Here is a 24,317-nt window from a genome sequence, read left to right on the forward strand (position 1 = left end):
GCATCACTTAAGCTGAAAAAAGGCTAAACTTCGGTTATTATAAATATTTCGTATAATTGAATTTGAACTCTTTTCTATAACCGCCTGTTTAATATAAATGTTGTAACTATCTCCAAATCCAGTCCATTCCTGTATTTAATCTAAACGTATTATTTTCTTTCTACGATACCTGCAAGGAAACAACGTTCTTAAGAAAACAAGTAATTACGTTTTAAATACCAAATGCCTTCTTTTTGTTCAAATATTTGTGGTGTAAATAACTTGTGGAAAAACCTAAACAATAAGTACCTAATCTTTTTTTTTAACGACGTCAAAAATCATCAAATGACCCCACCCGCTGTGGGTTAGCAGCGGCGAGGGAGTGTCAGACTCTTACTGACTAAAAACCGTCTTGTTCCGTCGTAGGCTTTTTATTTAACCAGGGCCGCGGTATCTCTTTCGAACAATCCCGCATCCCCGATGAGTGCCTAATCTAAGTTCTATGCAGGAAGGAAGATCAAATAATATCAATATTTATACCTTATATTATGCTCTAACCGAATTTAGCGGAGGAGAAAGCTAAATGTGACAAAAATAAAACACGGTTTATAGCAAGAACATTGATTTCTCTTCTTCTTGACCACATTTTTCAATTATTTACATAATCATATTAGTAATAGAAAAAAACACAACTTTTCATACAACAAATATGTAGCTTTGGTATATTTTCCATCGACATCAATAATGGTTTAATGAAACTTTGTATAGCGTTCGACCAAAAGTCTCTTGAGTATAGTACTGGGATTTTTTAGTTTCGGTATTAAATAATTATTAAAGCATAGATTTAATTTTCCAAAGAAAGTATGGGTGGATTGTATAAAATAAAAATAACTTAGAAGACCTCAAAAGAGAGAATCCAATGAGAAAATGGCATGAGACTTCTCGTTTTACTATACAAAGGGTGTAAAATGTTGACAACTTGTATCTAAATTACTTTCTTTTTCATTTTCCCAACTATATTGGGGTCGGCTTCCAGTCTAACCGGATTGCATCTAATAAGTATCTTTATAAAAATTAAATGTAGGTATAATTTGTAAAGAATCCTTTAGAAAAGTTATAAGACTTACAACTTTCGGTCGAACGCTACAACAAGGTCTATTTCACTTACATAATACAGAACACTGATTTAGAATAGTTTAAAAAAATGTAAATTACCTATCTATACCTATTTATATTTGATAAAAGGTAAAATAACAACATATCTTTATAATTTATTTTATAATTCTGGCGAGGTTCTGTAATATTAACATTATTTATGTTGATAGTTAAAATACTCCCCATTATTAATAATAACAATTTTATTTTAGTCGAATTTAAAAAAAAAACCTCAATAAATTAATTCCAAAATACAAAACTTTTGCTAAAAAACAAAATAAATGTACGAAATAGTTTTATGTAAACGCCAGAATTATTTTATTTTTATCATCTATTTTGGAAGGGGTTGATACAGACAAAGATCAATTCACACAAATCACAACGACTATTTATTGTGCCATTAAAATATGTTTAAATGCATAATTTATATAAAACACTACTATTATTAAAAAATAACAATTATGAACAGAAACCGTTTACTGCTTATTCAAAATTGAGAGAACAAAATATAAAGTCAAAATTATCTTTATGTAATACATTATTTCAGATATGTTTATTTCTGTGATTATAAAAGCATACAAAGAAGAGTTTGAATATAAAACTGCTATCGAAGTAACAACAAACATCTCCATCTATATACAATATTATAAAAATACTTTCACGTCAGGCAATTTGTATAACATCGAAAATACATTTAGACTGTCCATTTACTATGTCAGTGACCGTATAAAAGTACATAGCGTAAGTGTTACTTTAGAATTCCTCACTCATCAGACAAAATTCATAGAAGATTATGATAATTATACATTCATGATAAAAAAGGAGACTTGTGAACATCATTGTGGTTGGATATTATCGAAAAACAGCAAAAGACTTATTCATATACATATACTTTCACACAAAATATTATCTCCACACGAAGTTTCACACACTTTTTGTTATACAGCCATCCAAACACACATTATTTATTATTCTCCATCATGTAATATAAACAACAAGGTATAAGAACCGTATAAATTTTAATTCATTTTATCTTATCCATACAGTCAATAATCCGACACACAATGTCGACACGTACCGACCAGAGGACCAGCCCCTGAATTCATAAGAATACGAAGATGTTTCCGAAGCGTCATTGATTTCATATAATATTGTTTGGCGAGTCTTCGTCATCGCCGCTAACTAATCTATGCTAGCTGTTTCTAGAAAACGGAGAAAAGCGCGTCATTAACCTCGAGTACCCCACCGTATAACAACGGCCGCGCTTAGAGGAGGTACTCTCATTGGTCCGGCTTATCAAATGATGTATTCGGAGTGCTCTCTACTTTTTTCAGTACTATTTTGAATGCAAAAGTATGCTTTGGAGACACAGACGCTGGGCGCGGAGTCTGAGGTGAGCGTGGTGGAGGTTCAGGTGGCATCTCAGATCTAGTCCTCGTGCGTCGAGGTGGTGGAAGATTCCGCATAACTGGAGCCGATGCTGGCTCCTTTGGTATTTGCGGAGAAAGTCTATTTGGAGTCAAGCGCCCAGGCGATGGCTCTGGAGTAGCTGGTGGCAACATTAACGGTGGAAGATTAGCACACGGTGATCCACGAGAACCTCGACGTTCCTTCAATCCCATAGGCGGTGGCGGCGACATAGGCGCCTCATCATCCTCAGCCGCCGCAACCACAACCATTGGCTCAGTCCTCAGCAGTGGAGGCTTCGGTTCAGTAGTATCTGACGCGATAGACCTCCTAAAATAATTTAGTCCATTTTCTATCTCAGCTAGCGCACGCCTCACAAAGGGGAAACTCTCAGATATCTCCGAAGTGGACTTGCGGACTGGAAACTCTGTTTCACTGTCACGCTTCCTCGGCCTACATCGCTCGAACGTCGGGTCTCCTGACGCTCCCACCGTTTCGGAGACCTGTCTTGTCAAAGCTGCGTGCTTTATAGAATCGGACTTTGATCGTGGCTCCCTCGTTTTCGGTGTCGGGGAACGTCGATCGCCGAACTTTTTGCTAGCAGCACGCTTGATGGAGGAGAATAGTCCGAGTTTCTCCGGAGGCTTGTCCGTTGGGGGTACGGGAATTGGGACTACAGGAGCTGAGGAAGGGCCAGGGGTGGGTTCGGGAGGAGGACGGGGGAGGTTCCCCTCGCGTTAGTTGTGCCGAGAGTCTGACGACGGAACATCGCTCGAGCCGGTGGAGGAGAGGGTGGTGTTGGACCCATAGGGATCGAGCGAAGACTGCACGGACATGGAGCGGCCAGCGCGTCGGACTCGCGCTGGGGAGAGTTTGCCTGGATCTACGCTGGCCGGGTCTGCCTGCAACAACAGCGGTTTCAGCGTTCTATTCAATGCACTACTACTAAGGCATAGCATAGGTAAATAAGAAGAAATAGAGTTTATATGTCCAGTAATAGTATTTGAGTAATTTAATATTAGAGAGCGCAGGCTGATAAGAAACCTGCCATCGCATAGTCTACTTCAATTGAAAAAATAGTTCTGACAGAGACTCGTAATATAGAGCATTATAAAGCAAAGCAATCAAGAGTATTCATAGAGACAGGTCTACGTCTAAGCCCTGCCCTGCCAAGGTAGACACATGAGTCCAATTTTGAGCAAATAATTGAATATGTAACAGCACCTGGTACGCCAGCGCGTTCATTATGATGGAGTATGGTACCAGGCCGAGGGGGTGCACTTCCCTCATCAGCACGTTAGCCGGGATCTTGTGGAACTGGATGTATTCGAGAAAGTTTCCGATCACTTCCTTCAAGTTCATGTTTTGGTTGGTATCGCAGTACTTCTTGCTCCACATCAAGGCAGCCTAGAAATGAGAAATGTAATTTTTGTTACTTTTTTTCGTTGCAAGAATATACGTGTAAAGCGTTCGCATTACATAAGACCATGCAACATAAGTTTTGAGCTAAGAATATTTGATTTTTCCGATTATTCCAAAAAAAGACAATATATAATTATGATTTTACCAAAGATTCAGCTTGTGTCTTTCGAATACTACACATTTTGACAGTATTGCTATGTGCTTCGCCAAGACACTTTGTGGATGTGAGATACTATCAAGTATATTGTATTACCTGAAACTTCGTGAACTCATCAGCTCTGAGCTCATCCCTCGCCAGTATTAGCCTGACGACGTGCTGAGGCAGCAGCGTGAACGATCCAAGGTTGAGCACCTCATTGCCATGTTCGTCTACAAACTCCAACACCTGTAAACGATACGGTTATAAATTAGATGGGTTTGGTGTAACAATCCAATTATATCAAGTATGCTAGTGCGTGGAGGTGCAAGTCTGACAAAATTCGAAAAACTTTGTTGTTTAGGTATCTACTCATTACAATACTCATCGTTCAGAAAAACATAATCACTTATTTTATAAAAAAATGTACACATTATGACGCTGAAGAGATTGTTTGTTTATTTGAGATCTTAGGATTACTCAGGACTATACTTGTCAGATTTGAAACAATTTTTCGGTGCTCCATAACCCATTTATTGGAGAAGGCCAGAGGCTACTTTTTATCCAGATGCATGGAGTAGTTCCCCTGGGACTTGGCAGGACCTGCTGTTGGAAGCTATTTATCATTATAACAACCTAACTTCAAACAACTAACCTTCTGCACCAGCGACTTAGTACACTTATACTGGATATACCGCTCAGCTGACGCAAGGAGCGCACAAACAGTGTCGACGGTGATGCAGCACTGCACGAAACCGGCGCACGCGCGGCGCAGCTCGTCGAGACCGTAGTAGTCGGCTGCGTTCATTACTCCTGGAAGCATTGAGGGAATTATGAGTGGGTCGAATCGAAATTTAGCCCTATACTGTTGATGAGGTTGCAAATCGATTGAAGAAAATTTGACAGATTTTGGTAGTTTTGTTTGCTGTTGTCTGTACTAAAAGTACTTCTAGTGAGTATGCGGAGGTTTTATGAAAAACTTTAACTTATTTTTAGGCAACCATTTAGCCGAAAAGAGAACAAATCAAAATAAATGAATCCCGAATATTATACGGAGATTTTGATAACAATTAAAACTTTAAGTTTACAATGATTATCTTCGCTTAGAAAACTGACTATCTTAAGCTGTCACCTCCCAAGCATCACTATTTTGCACTGATTCGCATACATTGTTACTTTAAACAGATTTAAGTACTTAAGCAACGTCTAAACTGAAATGTAATTTAATAAGTTCTGCTCAAACATCATTCAAATTCAAATTGCTGCGACATCAAGGCATTTAAATAAGATTTAAAGTCAAGTAGGTACGTTTCTGAATTCCGGAGTTAATTTCGTATGTAGGCAGTCTCTGATGTGAATGAACTTGATTGCTTAATAGGCAAAGGCATAATCCGAAAATACGAAACTCCTGTCTTTTTGCGTGGGCATAAGAATAATTTATTTTTAGAAACAACATTTTATACTGAATTGTAGGCGTTGAACATAATTACATTACTTGGAGACACTCTTTACAAAAACGGGATAACAGAATTCTATAAATAGGTTCAAGTATCAAGTTAGCTGAAGTATGGAATAATAAAATTATGCTCATTTCGACGTCATGTTATTTTCCTGCACGATCAAAGTCATTTCGTAGACATAAATGTGTATGAAGAGAAATCCTTCTTTATAAAATTGAAGTCTGGAATATGGAGTTCTTCTACAGACGTGTATTTTTTTACTATTTTAAAGTAAAATGAAAAAGAAGTAAAAAGTCCTGAAGCCGATCATTAACTGTTAAAAAATTTTTGGAGGAAATTTCCTACACCCGAACAAAAAGCCTCTACACTGCTCAGGAACTACACTGTCTAGACAGTGTCTGAGTATCTATTAAATTTCATTTAAATCAGTTCAGTTTGCTTTTCGTAAAAGCGCGACAAGCAGATAGTCAAGAGTTATTTTCGTATTTATAGCAAAGATTGTAACTAAAGAATTCTCTACTCGCAAAGTATTTCAAAGTGTTAAAAGTTCAAAACATCGAGTTTGGAAAGTGAAGACGGGAACTTTCGATAATTATTAAACAAAGCCTTCTTGTTTTCAAGTTATGGAGAGAATTCGCGTGAAAATTATAACATTATCTCTTGGAAAATATATTCTTAACAAGTTTATTGATGCTCCAAGAAAGTTTAATCTTTTTAATTCTGGTACAATGAATTCTTCGAGGACTTGAGTGAATCTTGTTATTCTTGGCTTGTCAAGAGTGGGAAGAGTGTGCGGAATTATTTGACGCTCTACTTAAATGATTATTGTTTTGGTATATAATGAACTCAATATTAAGTATTTATTATGATAAGTAAGTTTCAATAAAGGCATTACCCGTGTAAATGTTAATTGAATTACAGTCAACACAACGCAAATGAATTATGTTTAACATCAATTTCTTTTTACACTATTTACGTAATTATTATCTTTGCACTTATTCCAAACTCAACATTACATCCACGAGGCCAGTTGTCAGAGTAATATTCTTTGTGAATAAGACACATATTTACATTGATTTACGAAGACATATTCGTCGGAAATTCCTCTTAGCTGAACTTTGACTGAGCCAAATGTAATTCCAAGTAGTCTTTCGCCATAATGCGCTTCGTTACGTCAAAGGAAGAAAAGTTAAAAGCAATGAACGTACAGAAATAGCATATAAATAAATATACTGAAAATAAGAGTAAATATTATAAAATATTCCAAAGCTTTTTGCTGTCTCAGCCTGAAGTTGGTTCTGTTTACCATTTTACACGACAATGCTTTTTATATCTCTGCGTCCAATGACCTGGTTTTTGGACTTGAAAAATAAGTTATTTTTAACATTTTCTTGTATTTTGTTGTCATCTTTTTGAGAGGTGGTGATAAAATGAAATGAAATGGTGAAGTAGCCGTTTTCTCGCGGTTTCATCGCGTCCTCTGGGACAACTCGAGAAGAGCGCAGCTTTCCAACAGTGAAAGAATTTTAAAATCGGTCTAGTAGTTTTTGAATTTATCCATTACAAACAAACAAAAAAAAAAAATATTTTTTCCTCTTTATTATAGTTAGTAGGTATAGATAAAATATGGTTCGAAAACCCTTATGCTCGTACCTCAGTTCGTATTGATAGCTAAAAGATTTCACGCTCTCCAATAACCCCTATCAATAAGGTCATTCCACCTAATAATTCATACGGTTATTAAATCCTATATGAAGTACTGACCTTTAGGAATTAATAAATAGATAATATCGAAACAACAGCTGATAAGTGCGGGATTTATCATGTTTTTGATAGCTTCCACTGATTTTATATGGAGACTTGTTATTTACGCCGTTGCCATGGTTACGGCCTTGGCTTTGGGTATCAGGTAACGTATAAACGAAGTAATTAATGATAAAATAATGAACTTCGTGAAATCTTTGTATTGAACTTGTAAGCCGTGTAATGTATACGGAGAATAATGAGAATTAGAGCATTAGAAATATTGATTGGAGCTTTTGAGGCTCTCAATAATTATTTTTAGTACCTATTTGTTTTTTATTTTCTAAGTATCAGTGTCATCAATTAATAAGATTTAAAAGATTAAACTAGAGGTACGTAAGTTTGTAGACAGAAACAGACATGATTATATTGACGCTTAGGTACACTACAAAATACCTCTAAAAGAAGATAAAAAATATAAAAGAGTACATAATAGTTATTTGTTATACAAGAGTGCAAAGTTGCTTTTTAACCGCGGGCTCAATTTTGATGACCGAGCAAGCGAAGGATTCTAAAATTGAAACACGAGCGTAGCGAGTGTTTCAATAATTAGAATCCTGAGCGATAGCGAGGGAATCAAAAGAGCACAAGGTGAAAAATCTTTGCACTCGAGTGCAACACGTAACTTTTCATCCCACCTCATCGAGGAAATTACTAAATGCAAAAAAACAAAATGGCGCGCACATACGAGTGTCAAATTAAAAAGATGTACCTATTAAAGTTAACATATTTGAAAACTCACTTTAAAAATGAAACGATGTTAAAAATCTGTGTAAAAACAATAATAAAAAATACTTAATTAATTGAATAATTATTTTAAGCAGTATTTTATTTATTTAATATGTATTTGTTTGAAAAGTCTTATCAAGATTGTCACAAATGGAGTATTGCACACGATGTTCTAAATTCAAATCACTTTGCCGCTCTAGAGGATAAAAACGGCTTTTGCGCTCAGATATCAAAGGGTAAAACTACTCTTTCCGAGATGGTGGGATGGAAAAACTTTTACTCCGATAGAAAATTGCTATAGTTGAATGTATTTCTGCCAAGTTCACAATACACATAAGAACTCAACGACCATAAAATATTCATCTAGCAATATTTGGTGCGAAATTCGGAAACTCGTACGAAATATGTGTGCAGAGGCCGTAAACATTTTATCACGTAGTTCATATCTTTTTGAGTGTTCCTATAGTATTAGTCAATATTCATTCGAACATCTTTGGCGGTCGTTACGTGTAGTCAGAAGTCACAAATTCTGATAACCAGTCTTACCAAGGGGTATTGGGTTGCCCGGGTAAGGAGGTCAGAAGAATATTTTTTAAAATGTGCGCTTTTGTGGTATTTGGGTAATTAAAAAAACAAAATAACATTAGTAAATCCTAGATAAATATGTCGGAGAGAGTCAATAGTATGGACACTAAACGAGACGCAAGCGCGCCTTCTGGTGGCGTTTCCGGTGAAACAACAATTTGGCGCGCTTGGCAGAGTCGTGGCGGTCAGCGTGGCGTCCGCGGAGCTCAGTCTTGGTTCAGTCTTGGTCGAAGCTTCGTCGAGTCTTCGTGGAGTTGTCGCGTTACTGCCTTTCGTTGCGTGTAGTGTACCTAGTGTTATTGCCTAGCGTTGTAGTACCTAAACTTATTGTAACGTGTCTTATGATTTTTGTATTGTAATGGTCTTCTAACCTAACAGACAGACATGTGTTGCTGGGGAGTTTGTTCCGCCACTTCTTCTCCCCAGCCAAAACACAGGAAGTGGCGAAGGGCGGGCGTTTTGGGGGCTGTCTTTTGTTCTGACTAATTTGAATAAACGTTTGAGTTTTTAGTTTGTTTGAGTTTTGAGTTTCTTTGAGTTATTTCTTTGCTTGATTACCCTTACTGATGTCGGACGATAGTGCCATCCTGATGACGCCTCCGACAAATATATATATTAACAACTTCATTTTACTATGAAAATGAGAAATATCAGTAAACACTGAGAGAAAAACTGGAATTATAAACTTCAGTTGATATTAAAAGCATTCTTCCATTACAGTGGTTTGAAAGGATATTTTTATTCAGTATCGCGACAAAAATGGAAGAAAATGCAGTCTTGCGTACGGTTTTTATAAAAAGATGGAATCTCTAGACCACAGCTTTTTCTTTTATTACGTACTGAGAAATTAGTAGGTATTTATTTATGAATTCGAGATACCTAATTAGTAAGTATGCACATTTAATAAGAGTATTACTTATGTAAAATAATGACATATTAAAGTTGCATACTTAGATCCAATACATTATTGGGTATTTATTTATCGATCAGTAAGTACCTATGAGCACTTTGTTACATATGAAAAAACTAAGGAGTATGTTTTACACCCTCTTCAAAAACTCCAAACGTCGTTGCGTAATATTTCAAATGTTACCTATAAAACACCTGTGATAGACACTTTTGGTAGTACAGAGGTGGACAACCGTGTTACATATTTACAGATTCAAGGACACTTTCATACCATTTTAGGTCAGACTTCTAAAAATAGAGATAGTAACAAAGTACTCCCAAGAAATAGCCTAGAGGTCACGCCCTTCTTAAGAGCCACAGGTCACAAGTTCAGTGTTCAGGAGACGCCCAATTCTATTAACGTGTCCAAGAAAATATCATGGTCAGATAAACATAATATTGTCTTTTGAAAAAGAAAGGCAATTGCCAAGAGCACTCCAGACTACGTACTCCATATTTGAAAGCAACTCCTTCAACAATATTATTCTTTTGAAAAACTCCGCTGAATACGATCGCTGATGTCACGTTCCAATAATACAAAAAAAAACTCTTAATGCATTAGCTTTCAACGCACTGACTCACAGACTAATCCATTTACAAACCATCTTTACGCAAATGCATCTCTAATAGAATTCCTAACATAGTTTGAACATAAAGCAATCGCTGGAGCCCATTCTGTATCTTATAATGAATCGAATTTAGGGGGAGTGTACGTTATAATGAAATTCATGTCCTGGTTGCGGTGGAAGCAAATGAACTTACATTGATAAGGGACCGTCACAGCCACGAGAGTTGCTTCGAAACTAGTAAGCACCTGTTTTATTGGTAGACTTGCATTAGGATGCGTCTACACGGTGCATGTAGCTGGAGCAAGTTAATATGCGCAAGTGACAGGTGATAAGAGCACGCGGGCGGGTATTTTGCTTTGGTAGCACATGCGCGAGTTGCTGGATTTTTAAAACGCATGTAACATGCCCATGTGCCTAAACATACGCAAGCTACTTGCACCGTGTAGACGCACCCTAATTGCAAGTCTACCAATAAAACAGGTGCTTACTAGTTACGCTTTTTGCTTACGAGTAGGCGAGACGACTATATTAACTATATTCAAACTGTAAGCTCTAACTGCATGTGGGGGAAGGAGACAGCGATAATAACGTTCATAACAGGCACTAATTCATTTAAGGCAACTAGTTTGTAATTTGAACGTCATGTCAGCTGTCAGAGTCAATGGCTGAGTTACGTAATTTTGGAAATGTTGCAACTGCAGTAGAAGCGGGTATATTATGGAAACCTTGTGATTTAAAATCAAAGTTAGGTATATGAAATAATTGACGTGTTCTACACGTCATACGTCATACGTGATGTTTTCAATCGATTTGCAAATGAATATTATTTAACGTTTATTGAAGCGTTTGGTATTTTTACGATCACAATGTAGTGCTTAGGAGAGACAGACTTAGACTGAGAAAAAGAAGCCATGAATACGAAGGAATTGAAAGCCAGTATAACACCTGGCAGAGAGAAATGGAAGCAAGAAACAAATTGCGCCGACCCCAAATAACCTAGGAACTGAGTAGAAAGAAGTTGAAGTGCTTAGAAAATTTTATTAGCCTTCTAAAAAAAACGTACAAGTGTCCATTTACAGCTGTAAGCATTTGATGCCTTTTACAATCGGCTGTATTTCAGTGAGGTCTCATTCAAACCCTATTTTGGGGTACCATCCATATTTAACGCTCATTTTTTACGAGAGGGTTGATATTGCAGGGATTCTGACAAGGGATGAAAGGTTCCGTGTTTAAATATATCTTAGAATAATGTAAATGAAGCTATTACAGTCGTAGATAACTTGGCAAGTATTTTGAGCTTTTTAATTAAGGTAAGTTTGCACATCGCGTACTCAGTAACAAATAAAAAAAAACTGGTCACTTTATATGCTTGTCATTTTTCCATGGTTATTTTCTCTCTTCCTGCTGTGTAATTCAAATGGTGGTGGGATCAGCTTTAAAGTCTTTTCTTCTCCGATTTTGCTGTTTGTGCACTCATCTTTCTATGACTACTTCTGTCATTAATTTGCAATTTTGAGAGAAATACGATTTCTTCTTGTCTATCGATTATTGTCAAGTAACGTACTCGGAATTTAACATAGTTTAATTGAATACCAGTTAGGGCAAACAATTCCATAAGGTTAGGTTAATTGGTTAGTGAGCGGGAAATTCACAAACATGGGAGATCCCCATTGCAATTGAAGATACGCCTCAATGACTTGCTTGCTCTGTTTCAATGACAGTTAGAACCTCATTATATCGAATCTAGTTAACCGCTGTTAATTGGAGGTTTAGTTGGAACTATAATTGACTTGGTTACTGTAGCTAGTCTTCTTGAAGTATAATTTGGTACCTATAATCTTTACGTTAATTTTATCTTAGAGAATACAATTTAATCTACCAATCGTCAACTTGATTTGAGTTTCACGCTGTTTATAATCTCTGTAATTTCAAAGAAAATACCTAATAACAATTGTCTTGTCTCAAGGTGTAGCTTTTAACAGTAGTAAAATCCATGTCAATATAATTCGAGGCAAATCCAAATTTCACACGCACATCGAATAAACACGAAACTTCAAGCAAATATTTGCTAGGGATGAGAAAATTTGACCCTTTGTGACATTTGGACCGTCTTCAAAGTGTAGAACCCTTACTTCTCAATCTAAGTACCTATAGCTCCATAGATTTACGTCGACGGCGTAGTTTAGTAGAATACCAATAAGGATACAACACCCACGAAAACAATTGATATTCTGTGACTGGAACTAATAAAAATTCAATTTACGCCAACTGTGAATTTGATTTTCTTCCCAGCTTTAATGTAAGGATCGATTTTTAATACATTTCGATTCGTAATAAATCCCCTTCGGCACGCTCCACTTCAGGCATTGTCGTTAAATCGGAAATTGAATCGAGTTCTCGCTTCTTATTTCATGTTGAGTGGTCAGACTAATACTTTTACAGACCTAGCTCGAAGTTCTATTTCGAGCAACTTAATTGACTTTGAGAGCTATAATTCGATTTTCGAAACAAAAATTTTGTCTATAAATTAACGAATTTAAGTCCTGTATTTATTTACACCCACTTTTAGCCTTTGGAAGATTTCTTCAAAATTAATTTAATTTTGTTTGCTACAAAACAGTTTAAACAAACATTAATGAGATAAATCTAAATTAATTAGTTTTCTCATTACTTACAACGGTTTATCCCAAGAAAAAAATGTTTAGTGAAAATTGTTGTAATTAAATATTGTATGGTTGTAATAATTAGTAACAATAAAATGTTGTGGTTACTGTGATAAGAAATAGAGTAATAAAAATTTGGAAAAACTTACCAAGTAGTGTCCTAGGCTGGAGAGTCACGCATCCAGTATGAATGTACTCAATTAGCTGACGAAACACATCAGGTTCAAATTCTTCAATGATCAATGTCTGATGCTGTTGTGAAGATGGCTGCCAAAAACATAAGACGAGTTAATTTTATAATAAAATCTAATGTGATCTGTACCAAATTCTGAAAATAACAACTCATAAAACAATTCATAATAAAAGTCTTGTAAAAATGCTGTGACTTAATTACATCGACACAGATTTTTAATTGATGCATTTGGTACAGAACACTCACGGTGCCAATATTGAATTTCGAATAAAGTTTAATTACATATTGTATGTGGAAAATGGTATTTATAGTGCGTTTATTCACAGTTTAAAATTGAGTGCCCGATAAAATCATTCATGAACTGAACTGAAAGCAATTTAAAAGGCACTAGAAGAGATTGTGATTTGCATAATCGAGTACGCGTTAAACGTTCAACAGAATAGACTTGTCAATCCCGTAGTTCCACAAGAAAACAATGCACGGAAAGTTAACTAAAGTGATAATGTAAAGACCAATTTAAATAATTGTAAAACAACACCAAAAATATTAAAATTCGACTTTGTGTTTAGAAAAGGAAACAGCAAACATGCTTTATACACTACGCTTCGATTGATCGACAAAAATTAAGGTGGAGTTAAAAGTAAAAATGAAACAACATCGATTTACTCACCTTTTAAACTGTACAAGAAAATTTCAACAATATCATGCAACACAACAATTGTGACGCAATAACCTAATATAATAAAGATTGAATTGAAAAACTTGAATTTGATTAAACGAATCAGTCCTATCTACATTGTGTATTGAAAAGTGAATATTTATACAATATGAACACCGAGTACTGAAACGGATAAAAGTGAGTCCCCTAAAACACCGTTAATTTTGTTTTTACCTCTTGTATTGGTGCCAATTGCTGCGCGAAAGTCGATCTCTGTAGCGGACACAGTAAAAATTCAACGTTAAAATAAAAATGTTACCATGCTACTCTGCAATTTTGGAAAAAAATCCCCTTTGAAAGTACTGCTGTCGCGTAGTAGTGAATGCAAAATATGACATCGCAAAGGATTTCTTTGACAAAAACTTTTCCGCCTGTGTGCATTTATAATCTTAAATAAGTCCTCGAGTAGGTAATGCTAGTGAGTTCTTTGAATTCAGCAGAATATTATTTGTTCACAATGTGGGTAGGCAAAGAGATGTGGGTCAGAGGATAAACCAATACGGCTCAGGGGCTTCTTTGTGCATATCGAAGTCTTCTTTGCAATGAAAATGTAATTTTTAATGAGAAAGAAGCTCAAAGGTTTCTTGAGTTTTCAAGATTGCATTATCAAATGCTATATTAATGAAGTAGGTAAATATTGTACAATAAGCTGCATTCATTGGCTATATTTTAATAGCTATTACAAATCATGATAAAGAAACAATATGCAACTCATTGAACTTAACAACAAATATCGGGACTGTAGAGGTTGAACTGAAGGCCATTGATGATGTCATAGTTAACGGTCGACATAAGGGAGGTTCAACATTTAACATTCTCTTGCAGTCCAACGATTTCATACAATTGATCAACGTTTTGTACCTGTTGGGCAGCATTCTGAAGGTTCAACAGCGGTTCCGAAGATCTTTTTAGGAAAAGCCGTAGTTTGTTCTCCCTTGGTGCTGGTTCCTTCTTCCGTTGAGGACTTGGAGCTTGGTAGAGCATCTTTTGGAATACCCTGATAACAGATAAAAATATTTTCCCTATACGTACTGACTGAGAATAATTTTGTTTAACTATGTTAGGCCTAAGATATAGCCCTGCGGCATTCCTATTTAAACATATGCAGTTGAAGAATCAAGCCGCAAGCTGCTGTCACATTTTCATATTATTTACGAAAGTTATTCAAACAATTAATTACAAAGCCACAATATTTACGAAAGTGAGATAGTTTATCAGTGTTTTGCCAGATATGCCATGTGTCCACAAAGTAACAAGGGTCACAAAGGACAACTATGTCCGCTATGTAACCTTGTGCTTGATAAAAACATTTGTGAGTAACGTCCCTACACTTTTTCGCTTTAAAGTTATTTTCAAAATGACCCGTCATGTACTCAGATATAACTTTTTAGAAATGTCCAAAATATTATTAGGAAAACTTGAAACATTGATTTTAATTTTTTCCCATTTTGAGCAATGCTATATTTCTCAAACTTAAATCTCCATTAATTAAAACATCCTACAACAAAGTAATCATCTTTAATATCAAATTAAACGAAAAAAACTCGAAAAACCAATTTGTTACTTCTATTCTTACATTACTTAATTAGACTTTAATAAAACAATCTCATATTTTTTGCTTCCATAAAATCCAATAAACGTCTACTTTGATCCACTCTAATATTTACGCCAGCAAGTTTTGAAGTATATTAAACAGTAATTTGGTTGCTTAATTAATAGGTACACTTGAAACAAAGAAACTAGAACCGTTTGAGAAAATGTTCTATTTTCGTCTACCTACAATTTACTTGTAACGAACAATAATTACTCTACTAAGATATTTTATACCTCTAATAGAATTTGAAGAATAGTTTTGTTTAATTCAAACTAAATTGGATCGTCTTTGTTCAACCTATTAGGACAAGTGCCATTTAAAACTATTGAACGATCTAAACTAGATTATGTTTTAATTGAGACCATGTTAGTCTTTAGAGATACTATTATCATTGAATTCTGTAGCTGGTAATCTGCAATTAGTAATGTTAACTTTTCAATGTAACAAGAGTTTATAAAAAGACCCTCTCCACAAAAGAGTAACAAAATAACAGATTCAGAAGTGCAACCTGAGCTACATGCTCATGATGATGATGATGCTTTATTTTGCCATTTAGGTACAAACCTGCTTCTAGCTGCCAGCACAGCTTTCACAGCGCAAACCGGCTCTCTAGTATCCCCCACGAGGAATGTTACGTCGCAAAGTTCGGGCATGGAGGCGAGGAACTTCATGTCCTCAGCCAGCCCTGACTTGTTCTCGAACGTGCTGAGGTCAGGCTCGGCCTCCATTGCCGCTAGCGCCCCGCTTCTCATTGACGACTGGGGAAGAAATTATTGTGTTAATAGGCCATTATTTTGATATTAACAGATTCTGCAGTTTTGCTATAAGATTCAGGAGATAACATAGCTCAAATATCAGGTCAATAAATTAATTTTGTAATATGACTTCATAAGATCCAAAAAAGGCCGATATGAAAAAAGTTTTAAGTCATACTAAAGAGTTACTTCAGTTTTGGCACAGTAATTATTACCTACTAATTACCATATAAAAATTTTGGATAGTACGATTTCATATCAGAAATATGTTGATATCCAGAGGTCCGTACACTTGAAATATGCGGCATATGGTTTGATTGGTTATATTACTTAAGATCATTATCATAGAGTACATCAATATCGAATAGTCCTGAAAGGGTTTTGTCATAATCATCACTATAATCCTTGGATAATGGGATGTTAGTGAAAGCATGTTTGTCAATATATAATCCATCAGCTTCCAATGTAACTAGAGACGATGGAATATCAATATTATTCTAGGATCAACTGTGCCAAATGGGTCCTTGAAGATCTGAGACCAGGTACCAGGGAATTGCGCCCGATGTGCATGGGTATAAGTTTAGTTATATACGTACCTAAACTTTTTTAACACTTTATATTGGTCGTGGTAATCGCATGAAAATCAGTTCAGAACCATTCGAACGCGCACACTCTAGATAGTTGATTTTTGCTCATAATTCAGTATGAAGATGAATGGAAGTACACACTTAATAAAGATCAAGTATTTCTTCAGTATCAGACAGACTAAATAAATACTTTGATTAAATTTACGATTGTCTAAACAAAATAATCTCAGAGAGCTCAGAGAGTTGTCTTTTAATTCATAGTCAAAGGTATGTATGTGTATGTGTAAAGGTAAGGTGTGTGCCGGCCACAATCTTCAATAAAGTCTTAGCCACAACCCCTCCTTTGACGTCTTCTCTTCAGAACATATTTCGAATAGTCACAAACTTTAACTTGAAATGTGAAGTACAAGAAACAGGATACCTTTTGTATCGTGAGTACCCAACATTAGTTGGTACAAATAGTTAATTAACAATCCCAAATGAGAAGAATTTATCCAACCGAGTTATTTATAATTGGAGGAACGTGACTCGGTAAAGTAAATAAAAATGTGAAATATTATTTTGAAGTCGAAATGTATTCATATTTTCCTGAATTAAAATAGTTGTTTGAAATGTACAAATGGTTTGGTTGAATGGGTCTTGATTTATTTTTGAATAGTGTCCTGATCTGATTATACGAATTCTATGAGAACTATTTTCATTTAGTTGAGCCGGATTTTATCAGCCATAAACCAGCAAAAATACCCGTTCTTTAATTAACACAATAACCAGAATTTAAAGCCTCTGGTACAAGAATCTTCAAAGCCTTTGAACATGTAAATGAAAACAGTTTAATCTTAATCGAGTTAATACTAAAAGCTTCGTAAGAGTTTATGAAGGAGTTACGATATTTAGCTATTAGGAAAGATTTCCTCACGGACCCATTAAAGGTAGATCAAAACAAGCCATTTGATAAGGTAGAACTACAAAGTGAAAGAAGATTAACTTTGCCGACAGATTAATTAGGATTTACTAGGGAATGTTGAAGAAATGGTGCCTTTATATTGGTGGCCGGTATTAAGCACTGATATTAGCCCGATATTAAGCTGTAAATGATTTTGAGGATATTAGGTCTAGTGGCTCTTTGGATAATTAATGTTACTTCAGGTGTGTTTGATATCTACGTATAGCAGTTCGTTTAGTGCGAGCAAATTCTAAGTAGTGTATAATTTGGCTCCAACCTCATTATCCTCCGAGTCTTTTTCCCAACTATGTTGGGATCGGCTTCCTGTCTAACCGGATATAGCTGAGTACCAGTGCTTTACAAGGAGCGACTATCTGATCCTCTCAACCCAGTTACCCGGGCAACATAATACCCCTTGGTTAGACTGGTGTCAGACTTTCTGGCTTCTGACTACCCGCAACGACTACCAAGGATGTTCAATGAAAGCCCAACAACAAGTCATGATTAATTTATCTATGTTAATCAAAAAAGCTCTTCGAGATTTCCATTCGCCCCAAAATAAACTACCTATCATGTCATACTCAAGTTTACTAAACCTCATTATTACCATAAATTTCGTCTTCACAAGCAAGATTAAAAAAGCTGACACAATATAGGGCCAAGAAAACCTCGTAAAAGTCACGTCTCGTTCAGAAAGGTGACATAAATAATGCTCAAGTTATGATAGATTGCGAAATAGGAGAAGGTTAGAAGAAGGTAATGGTAGCATTACACTTACGTTGCGCTAGGTGGGCGATTTTTTTGCTCGTTGTGTAAAGAGAGGTCCTCAAAAGGGTCTCGGATATTACAAGCTTCAAGTACGATATTAAAATATCTTCTGTATAACATTTTATTTTCTTTCTCTTATATTATCGATGAAAAGCTCGTTTTTCTAAGAAAACTATTATATTGCGTGAAGAGGCTTAAGGGAAAATGTCTAAAGATAAAATAAGAGCCAATAAAGTCGATGTCTTAACCAGAGTCGGATAGATCCTTTTATTTAAGTAATGAGCTTTACCAAGAAAAATGTAACGAAGGAATATTTAAAGAAAAAAGTTTTTAACACAGTTTAGAGTTCATACACTATAAAACTTTTAGTCGGCCGATAGTTTGTTTAGGTTCATAAATTAGTATGAAGATGCATGGTAGTAAGTACATACATTACAAAGATCAGGTATTCAGCCGACCGGTGCTAAACCGACTGAAAACTTTTATTGGAATCATTAAAAAATATTTTGCCAACCGTCGCCGTCGGGTCAATTTTCGGCCGGCTGTTTAGCCTTCAGTGTAAAATAAGAAGAAAATAGGTACTTAAATATATGTAACAACATCACGAAAGAAATGTTTACAAATCTATAAATAAAACGAAGACAAAATAGACTACACCAAACATTAAATTTATCATCAATCATCGTCACCAGAAAAGTTAGCAAAATAATCATATTAAATTCTGCAACTTTCAACATCTGAGCAATCTAAAAACGGATATTTCATCGTATTTAATCATACTGAAATTCAATTCGTTGGCATTGAAACAGTCCTGAACAATACTTGAACGATCTTGTCCTTTATGAGAGAAGGACCGTTTGATCTTAGAAAGGAAACCTATGTAAGTATATAGAAGTATGTATATTGTATATAGTATGTGTCTCTTGTATATAGTATATAGTAAGTCTTTGAAGCCACTTCGATAAAGTTAATTGTGAGAAGTAATAAATTTTCGAAAATATGGTTTAATTTAGAAAGGATTATGGAAGCGTAAATGAATTCAGAAATACCAAAACTTTAATGCATAACATGGTACAATTTATTAACATGCTGAAATGATTTAATGCACGTTATATACGTGCAGATATAGGGCTGTTATGTATAAGTTGTATAAATTGCAGCATCATTATTTTTAAACTTTTTGGCATCTAATTTGAGTTTTTTTTTTGTTATCAGGCCAAACAAATTTTAAATTTATCAAGTCAATTAATAAATATTTGATATATCAAATTATTTGATTCAGCTCAAACAATGCCGACCCATTATTTGCTTAAGTAAAATGTAAATAAACTTCAATTACTAATTTTAAAAAAATCTAATTCCAAAAATTTAATTACCCAGATTCGATACTGAATTACAAATAAATTAAAAAGAAGAAACTACTCACTTCATCCAAACTGAAATGTCTAGTAATTGTTATGTCCATTTTGAAGACGTAATCGACGACGTTAATACTATTATTATTTAATCAAAATTATCCGAGAGATGCGCGAGCAACGTCCGATGCGCGCGGCGTCTGGAATACGACTGACGGAAAATAGGAAATGGAAGTGACGCGTGCCTTCACGCGGAGTGAAAGGTTTGTGGTCCAAGTAAAAGAGGATTTAATATCGCGAATGAGAATTCTATTTTTGAAAGTGTTAATTGAACTGCCTTTGAACTAGAGTGAACTGATCGATTCTGCAGCTGATTGGAGGTTATTTTTGGTTTCGATTGAAGTTAAGATTGCATTCAACTGTTTTGTCACTTGCATAAGCAGCAAATATACGAATAAAGTTAGGCAACGGTTGGCGCGGTCACTGAGCTGATGGGTCATGAGGAGGTCCTCCGTGTTTCGGAAGGCACATTTTTTGAGTCATTTGCACTTATTTGGCAGTCGTTACGGGTAGTCAAAAGCCGGAATATTTGACAGGCAATCTCACCATGGTACCCGATACCCCTATACATACTTACATATATTACGTACTTTCACAAACTTAACGCAAAGTTTCCATTATCTTGCTGTTAGATGTTCACAAAGGGATTCTCCTATGTTTATATTATTATAAATTAAGTAAATAAAGAAAACATGTTAAGACCTATAGTTCATTTAGCCGCGGAACTAGTAATAGAAATTTCCTCAAAGGAAATGAAATGTCGTGGCCGTGGTTCTTCTTTGAACTTTTATTTCATTGAGTTTTTCTTGTTTGATCATAAAGGAAGTTTCTTCTGTAATAAATGGCGTGGCTTTGAGAGCTTCTTCAAATATTGGTATTGATTAAAAAATGATTTGTTGAAGGAATTTGAGACAGTAATAACCCAGATGTGTCTTTCGATGTAATAATTGGAATAGAAATTAGTGTTTTTGGGAGTGGAAGTAGTCAAATTATTATTTGCTGTACTTTGGTGTATTATTCGCTAATATACAATGTCTTGTTATTTATTCAAGACCTGATTTTAAAAATTGTGACGACTACAATATTTGCGCATTCTGTATACTTTGAGAAAAAAATTAAAGTGAGTGATATTTTTGAAATGCATTCATTACCATACTTTAAAAAGACTTCATACCTAAGTAAGTATTGTTGGCTATGCTGCTGGCGTTTAAAAAAGTTTTCATGAGGAACAGTTGGAAATTCAATTACGAATGCTGTGTTCAGAAAACTTATTTTTCTGAAATATGCAATGCAATTACGAGGGATTTAAAAAATAAAATGTAAAGTATAAAACCTGTTTTTTACTTAAGAGAGTTTTTAGGTAACGTAATTGGATGTGAAAATAGGCTTATGTAACTATAATGTGGTGCAGAGTCCTGTTGGAGTCGCAACTTACGAACTTTAATTAAAATCAACTACGTGTAAAACAATAATAAATTATTATAGACGTGTTATGAAATGAAAGTGCTGAAAACGCTTATTAAGCAATATTTGAGGGATTTTGTCAACCCTATTTGACCCTATTTACAAATTCACCCAACCATATGAAAATTGGACCATGTTTCCTACACATGGACAAAAAATTGGGTACACATCCGACGTGCGGGCTTAGAGAATTTGACCAACTGGAGAAGCCATTGCCGTGCCATCCACTCTACTAACGGTACAAGAGTGCCACTGACCATCATCCTCCTGCCCTGCATCCCCATTTGATGTGGGGTCGGCGCAGCATCTTATTTCTTCCATATTCTATCTGCAGTTATCTCACAAGTAACAGTCCTTCCAGGCATCGCGACTTCCACATAATACCACTCATATCAATCAGATTTGTCACGTTCATGCGTAACGATGTGATCTTAAGTTTTTACTATATTGAAGTGCCTCATCCTCCGCGCGTAAATTGACAATCATTTTCGCGTAAAGATTTGGGTTCATGGCGGTTCCAGTTGGTTCAATGCTTTAAGCGCGGGGGTGACCAAAATGTTTAATTTAATTATAGTGGAACTTTATCGGGACTGTCCACGCGTTTGTTGACGTCAAACTGTCAGTGCGGCCTATCAGGATTAAACTATTTATGTTCGACGTTATTGCATTTTAGACAAAAGGGTTGGTTAACTAACTAATTATAAAAGCTTTTGTTTACTTCTATACTTATTTTGATAGGTACTACCAGTATTTTTTCAAAAATTGAAGGGTATTGAAGAATAAATCGTTGTGATGAAATCTGCTAGATTAGAAATTGGACAAGAAACAGACATAAACCCACATCAAGGAAAGCAGAAACAAGCAACAGAAAACAATACATTGATTGAATTAGGTGCCTAACTAATGGTTACCATAGCACAAACCATCTAACTTTGGTACTTCAAGTTTTAATAAAAGAAATTATATCTTAAGATTTAGTAGACTCAACAAACCAATGTAAAAATTGTTATTTTCTCAGAATTCCAAAAATAAACATGAGCAGCCAAAATTATTACTTTATCTAAGTTACATAAAGTTCCTACATTTACATACGTATTTAAAGAAATATGTTTTGGGTATTTTCCTTCAGTACTGGGATTCTATAAAACTCGATCAACAACTCGCATTTCACTTCGATTCGTAATGTCATTTCATACTTTAGGGGAGGTAGGGGAGGGATGGGCACTTTTTCACAATTTATTGCATAAAAAATCAGATTTTACAGATCATTATCAACTTTTATTGCCATTTCTTATATTCGGCTAGATATAATGAAAGAGCTTTCCTAAAAATTACAATCAGTTTCAACATTACGAGATATTTAAACGGTTTTATTTAGCTCACCCCGTTTGTTTTATTATTTATTCTTGGATCAAATTTAGTAATTCAAATTTCACCCTCTTCCTGTCAACCGATTGGTCTGAAATTTTGTATACACCTTTAATTAAATCCAATATGGCCGCCGGCACAAAATGGCACAGCCCCCTCAATATGGGTATCAAATGAAAGGGCTACACATGTAGAATACTGTCAGCAACCCCAGCGGGGCGCAACAGGGCCAAGGCCTGCCTGCACGTCGATTCTATAAAATTCGAACAACAACTCGCATTTCACTTCGCTATTCACTCTCACTTCGCATTCGATTCAGAACGACCTTGATTTTGCATTCTGTAAACATCACCTAATCACTTGCGAAGTGAAGTGAGCTCGACATCGACCAATGCTGTGCTAGTGACTTCCCCACTCGACAAAATGTCAACCGAGATTAATCAGTTTTTAATTTTATCAGTTTTGACACAGAATTTTAGCTAAATATGATGTTTTAGTTATAATTTGTTATTGTAAGGAATTTGAGGCAGCTTTTAAGTATAAAATAAACAGAAATCTCTAAATTCGTGCTGTGAATATAATCTATGCTTACCCTACGAAAAAAAATACTGACAGCGCCAATACCATTATTAATCTGTGGACAATATTTTCTTCTCTTCTGTCATAGAGGAAAGTAATATATCGGGTATCTTCTGTCTTCATATTGTGTTTAAGCTTGTTTGTTTTCGCCGGTTTTCGCCGTAATTGTGATAAAATCATGAAGTAATTTTATATTTCTTGTTATAAAGTTAAAAATAATATTAATTAAAGAAGTGTTTATTTTATTAATCCAACAATAATTTCAGTCCAAATGACAGGTCGTCTCACCCTTCGTCGGCTCAGGTTGAAACTCTGGTTGAGTTTATGGAGCAAAACCCTGGCCTGGCGAAGGGTTTCGTGAGAACGCAAAATGCCAGAGAGCGAAGTCGAAGCCAGTGGGAGGAATTAGCCGTGCGCTTAAACAGTATAGGTGGCACCATCAAAACCCACAAACAGTGGACCAAGGTTAGCAGTATTTTTTTTTGCAGCAGTATGTTAGAACCACTTCACATTCCTTAAAGCAAACCACTTATGCGATAGCCGATAGTCTTGGTTTCAAGTGTGTTCCTTGAATTCATAAATATTTTATTTTGATTTTATGTAATCTTTTTCAATTTTTGACCAAGAATATTGTGGAAATGGAGACAACTAATTTTCTTTTTAATTTTAAATAAATGTTTGATTGTAGTATTGGACTGACAAAAAAAGCGCCATTAAAAAAAAAGTTGCAGCACGCTCTGCTGCTAGGCGTAGGACTGGTGGTGGGGTGGAGGACGAAATGATGCTAACTGAGGTTGAGGAAAGGATTGTTGCTTTGTGTGGTGGTGAAAGCTTTTCCACAGGAGATGCACATTTAGGCATTCAGCCGTTTCCGGTAAGAAATTCAGAAATGCAATTGGTAAGTAATACTAGAAACACTCTGCAAGGTTTGCTGTCGTTTTTACAGCACCCATTTTTTTGTGGATTAGACCCTTTTTAGTGTTAAGTGAATTTTATATTAAATTTACCTTCCTGTTTCAGGAAAATGATACGCCGTCTCCATCACCCGAAGCACAACCTATATACAATACTAATGAT

The 24,317-nt window shown here is 35.4% G+C and overlaps 2 protein-coding genes across 3 annotated transcripts; both read right to left on the reverse strand.

The window, feature by feature from the left end:
• Nucleotides 1-584: 584 nt before the first annotated feature.
• LOC124637820 (serine-enriched protein) lies at nucleotides 585-19,971 on the reverse strand. 2 transcript variants are annotated; one of them, XM_047174507.1, is made up of 9 exons: nucleotides 19,841-19,971; nucleotides 15,926-16,119; nucleotides 14,629-14,764; nucleotides 13,942-13,980; nucleotides 13,006-13,123; nucleotides 4,755-4,912; nucleotides 4,217-4,348; nucleotides 3,766-3,948; nucleotides 585-3,443 (listed from the first exon to the last, which is right to left on the reverse strand). In XM_047174507.1, exons 1-9 carry the CDS (start codon nucleotides 19,877-19,879, stop codon nucleotides 3,279-3,281), a joined length of 1,164 nt encoding a protein of 387 aa, XP_047030463.1. In that variant the 5' UTR covers nucleotides 19,880-19,971; the 3' UTR covers nucleotides 585-3,278. The 2 variants fall into 2 exon arrangements, with proteins under 2 accessions (XP_047030463.1, XP_047030464.1); XM_047174508.1 differs by lacking the exon at nucleotides 13,942-13,980.
• Nucleotides 2,415-2,813, reverse strand: LOC124637516 (proline-rich receptor-like protein kinase PERK2). Its single transcript, XM_047174031.1, has one exon. It carries the CDS (start codon nucleotides 2,811-2,813, stop codon nucleotides 2,415-2,417), a length of 399 nt encoding a protein of 132 aa, XP_047029987.1.
• Nucleotides 19,972-24,317: the final 4,346 nt, after the last annotated feature.

This window comes from Helicoverpa zea, chromosome 16 (assembly GCF_022581195.2).
Source record: "Helicoverpa zea isolate HzStark_Cry1AcR chromosome 16, ilHelZeax1.1, whole genome shotgun sequence".
NCBI lineage: Eukaryota > Metazoa > Arthropoda > Insecta > Lepidoptera > Noctuidae > Helicoverpa > Helicoverpa zea.

Bases quoted from the DNA above. Each gene is read 5' to 3' on its own strand.
- LOC124637516 (XM_047174031.1), bottom strand. From the start codon at position 2,813: ATGGTTGTGGTTGCGGCGGCTGAGGATGATGAGGCGCCTATGTCGCCG.
- LOC124637820 (XM_047174507.1), bottom strand. From the start codon at position 19,879: ATGGACATAACAATTACTAGACATTTCAGTTTGGATGAA. The intron at 14,765-15,925 runs GTTTGTACCTAA...ATCTGTTATCAG, and splicing joins GTGCTGGCAGCTAGAAGCAG to GGTATTCCAAAAGATGCTCT. The intron at 13,124-13,941 runs GTAAAAACAAAA...TGTTTTTGGCAG, and splicing joins AATTGGCACCAATACAAGAG to CCATCTTCACAACAGCATCA.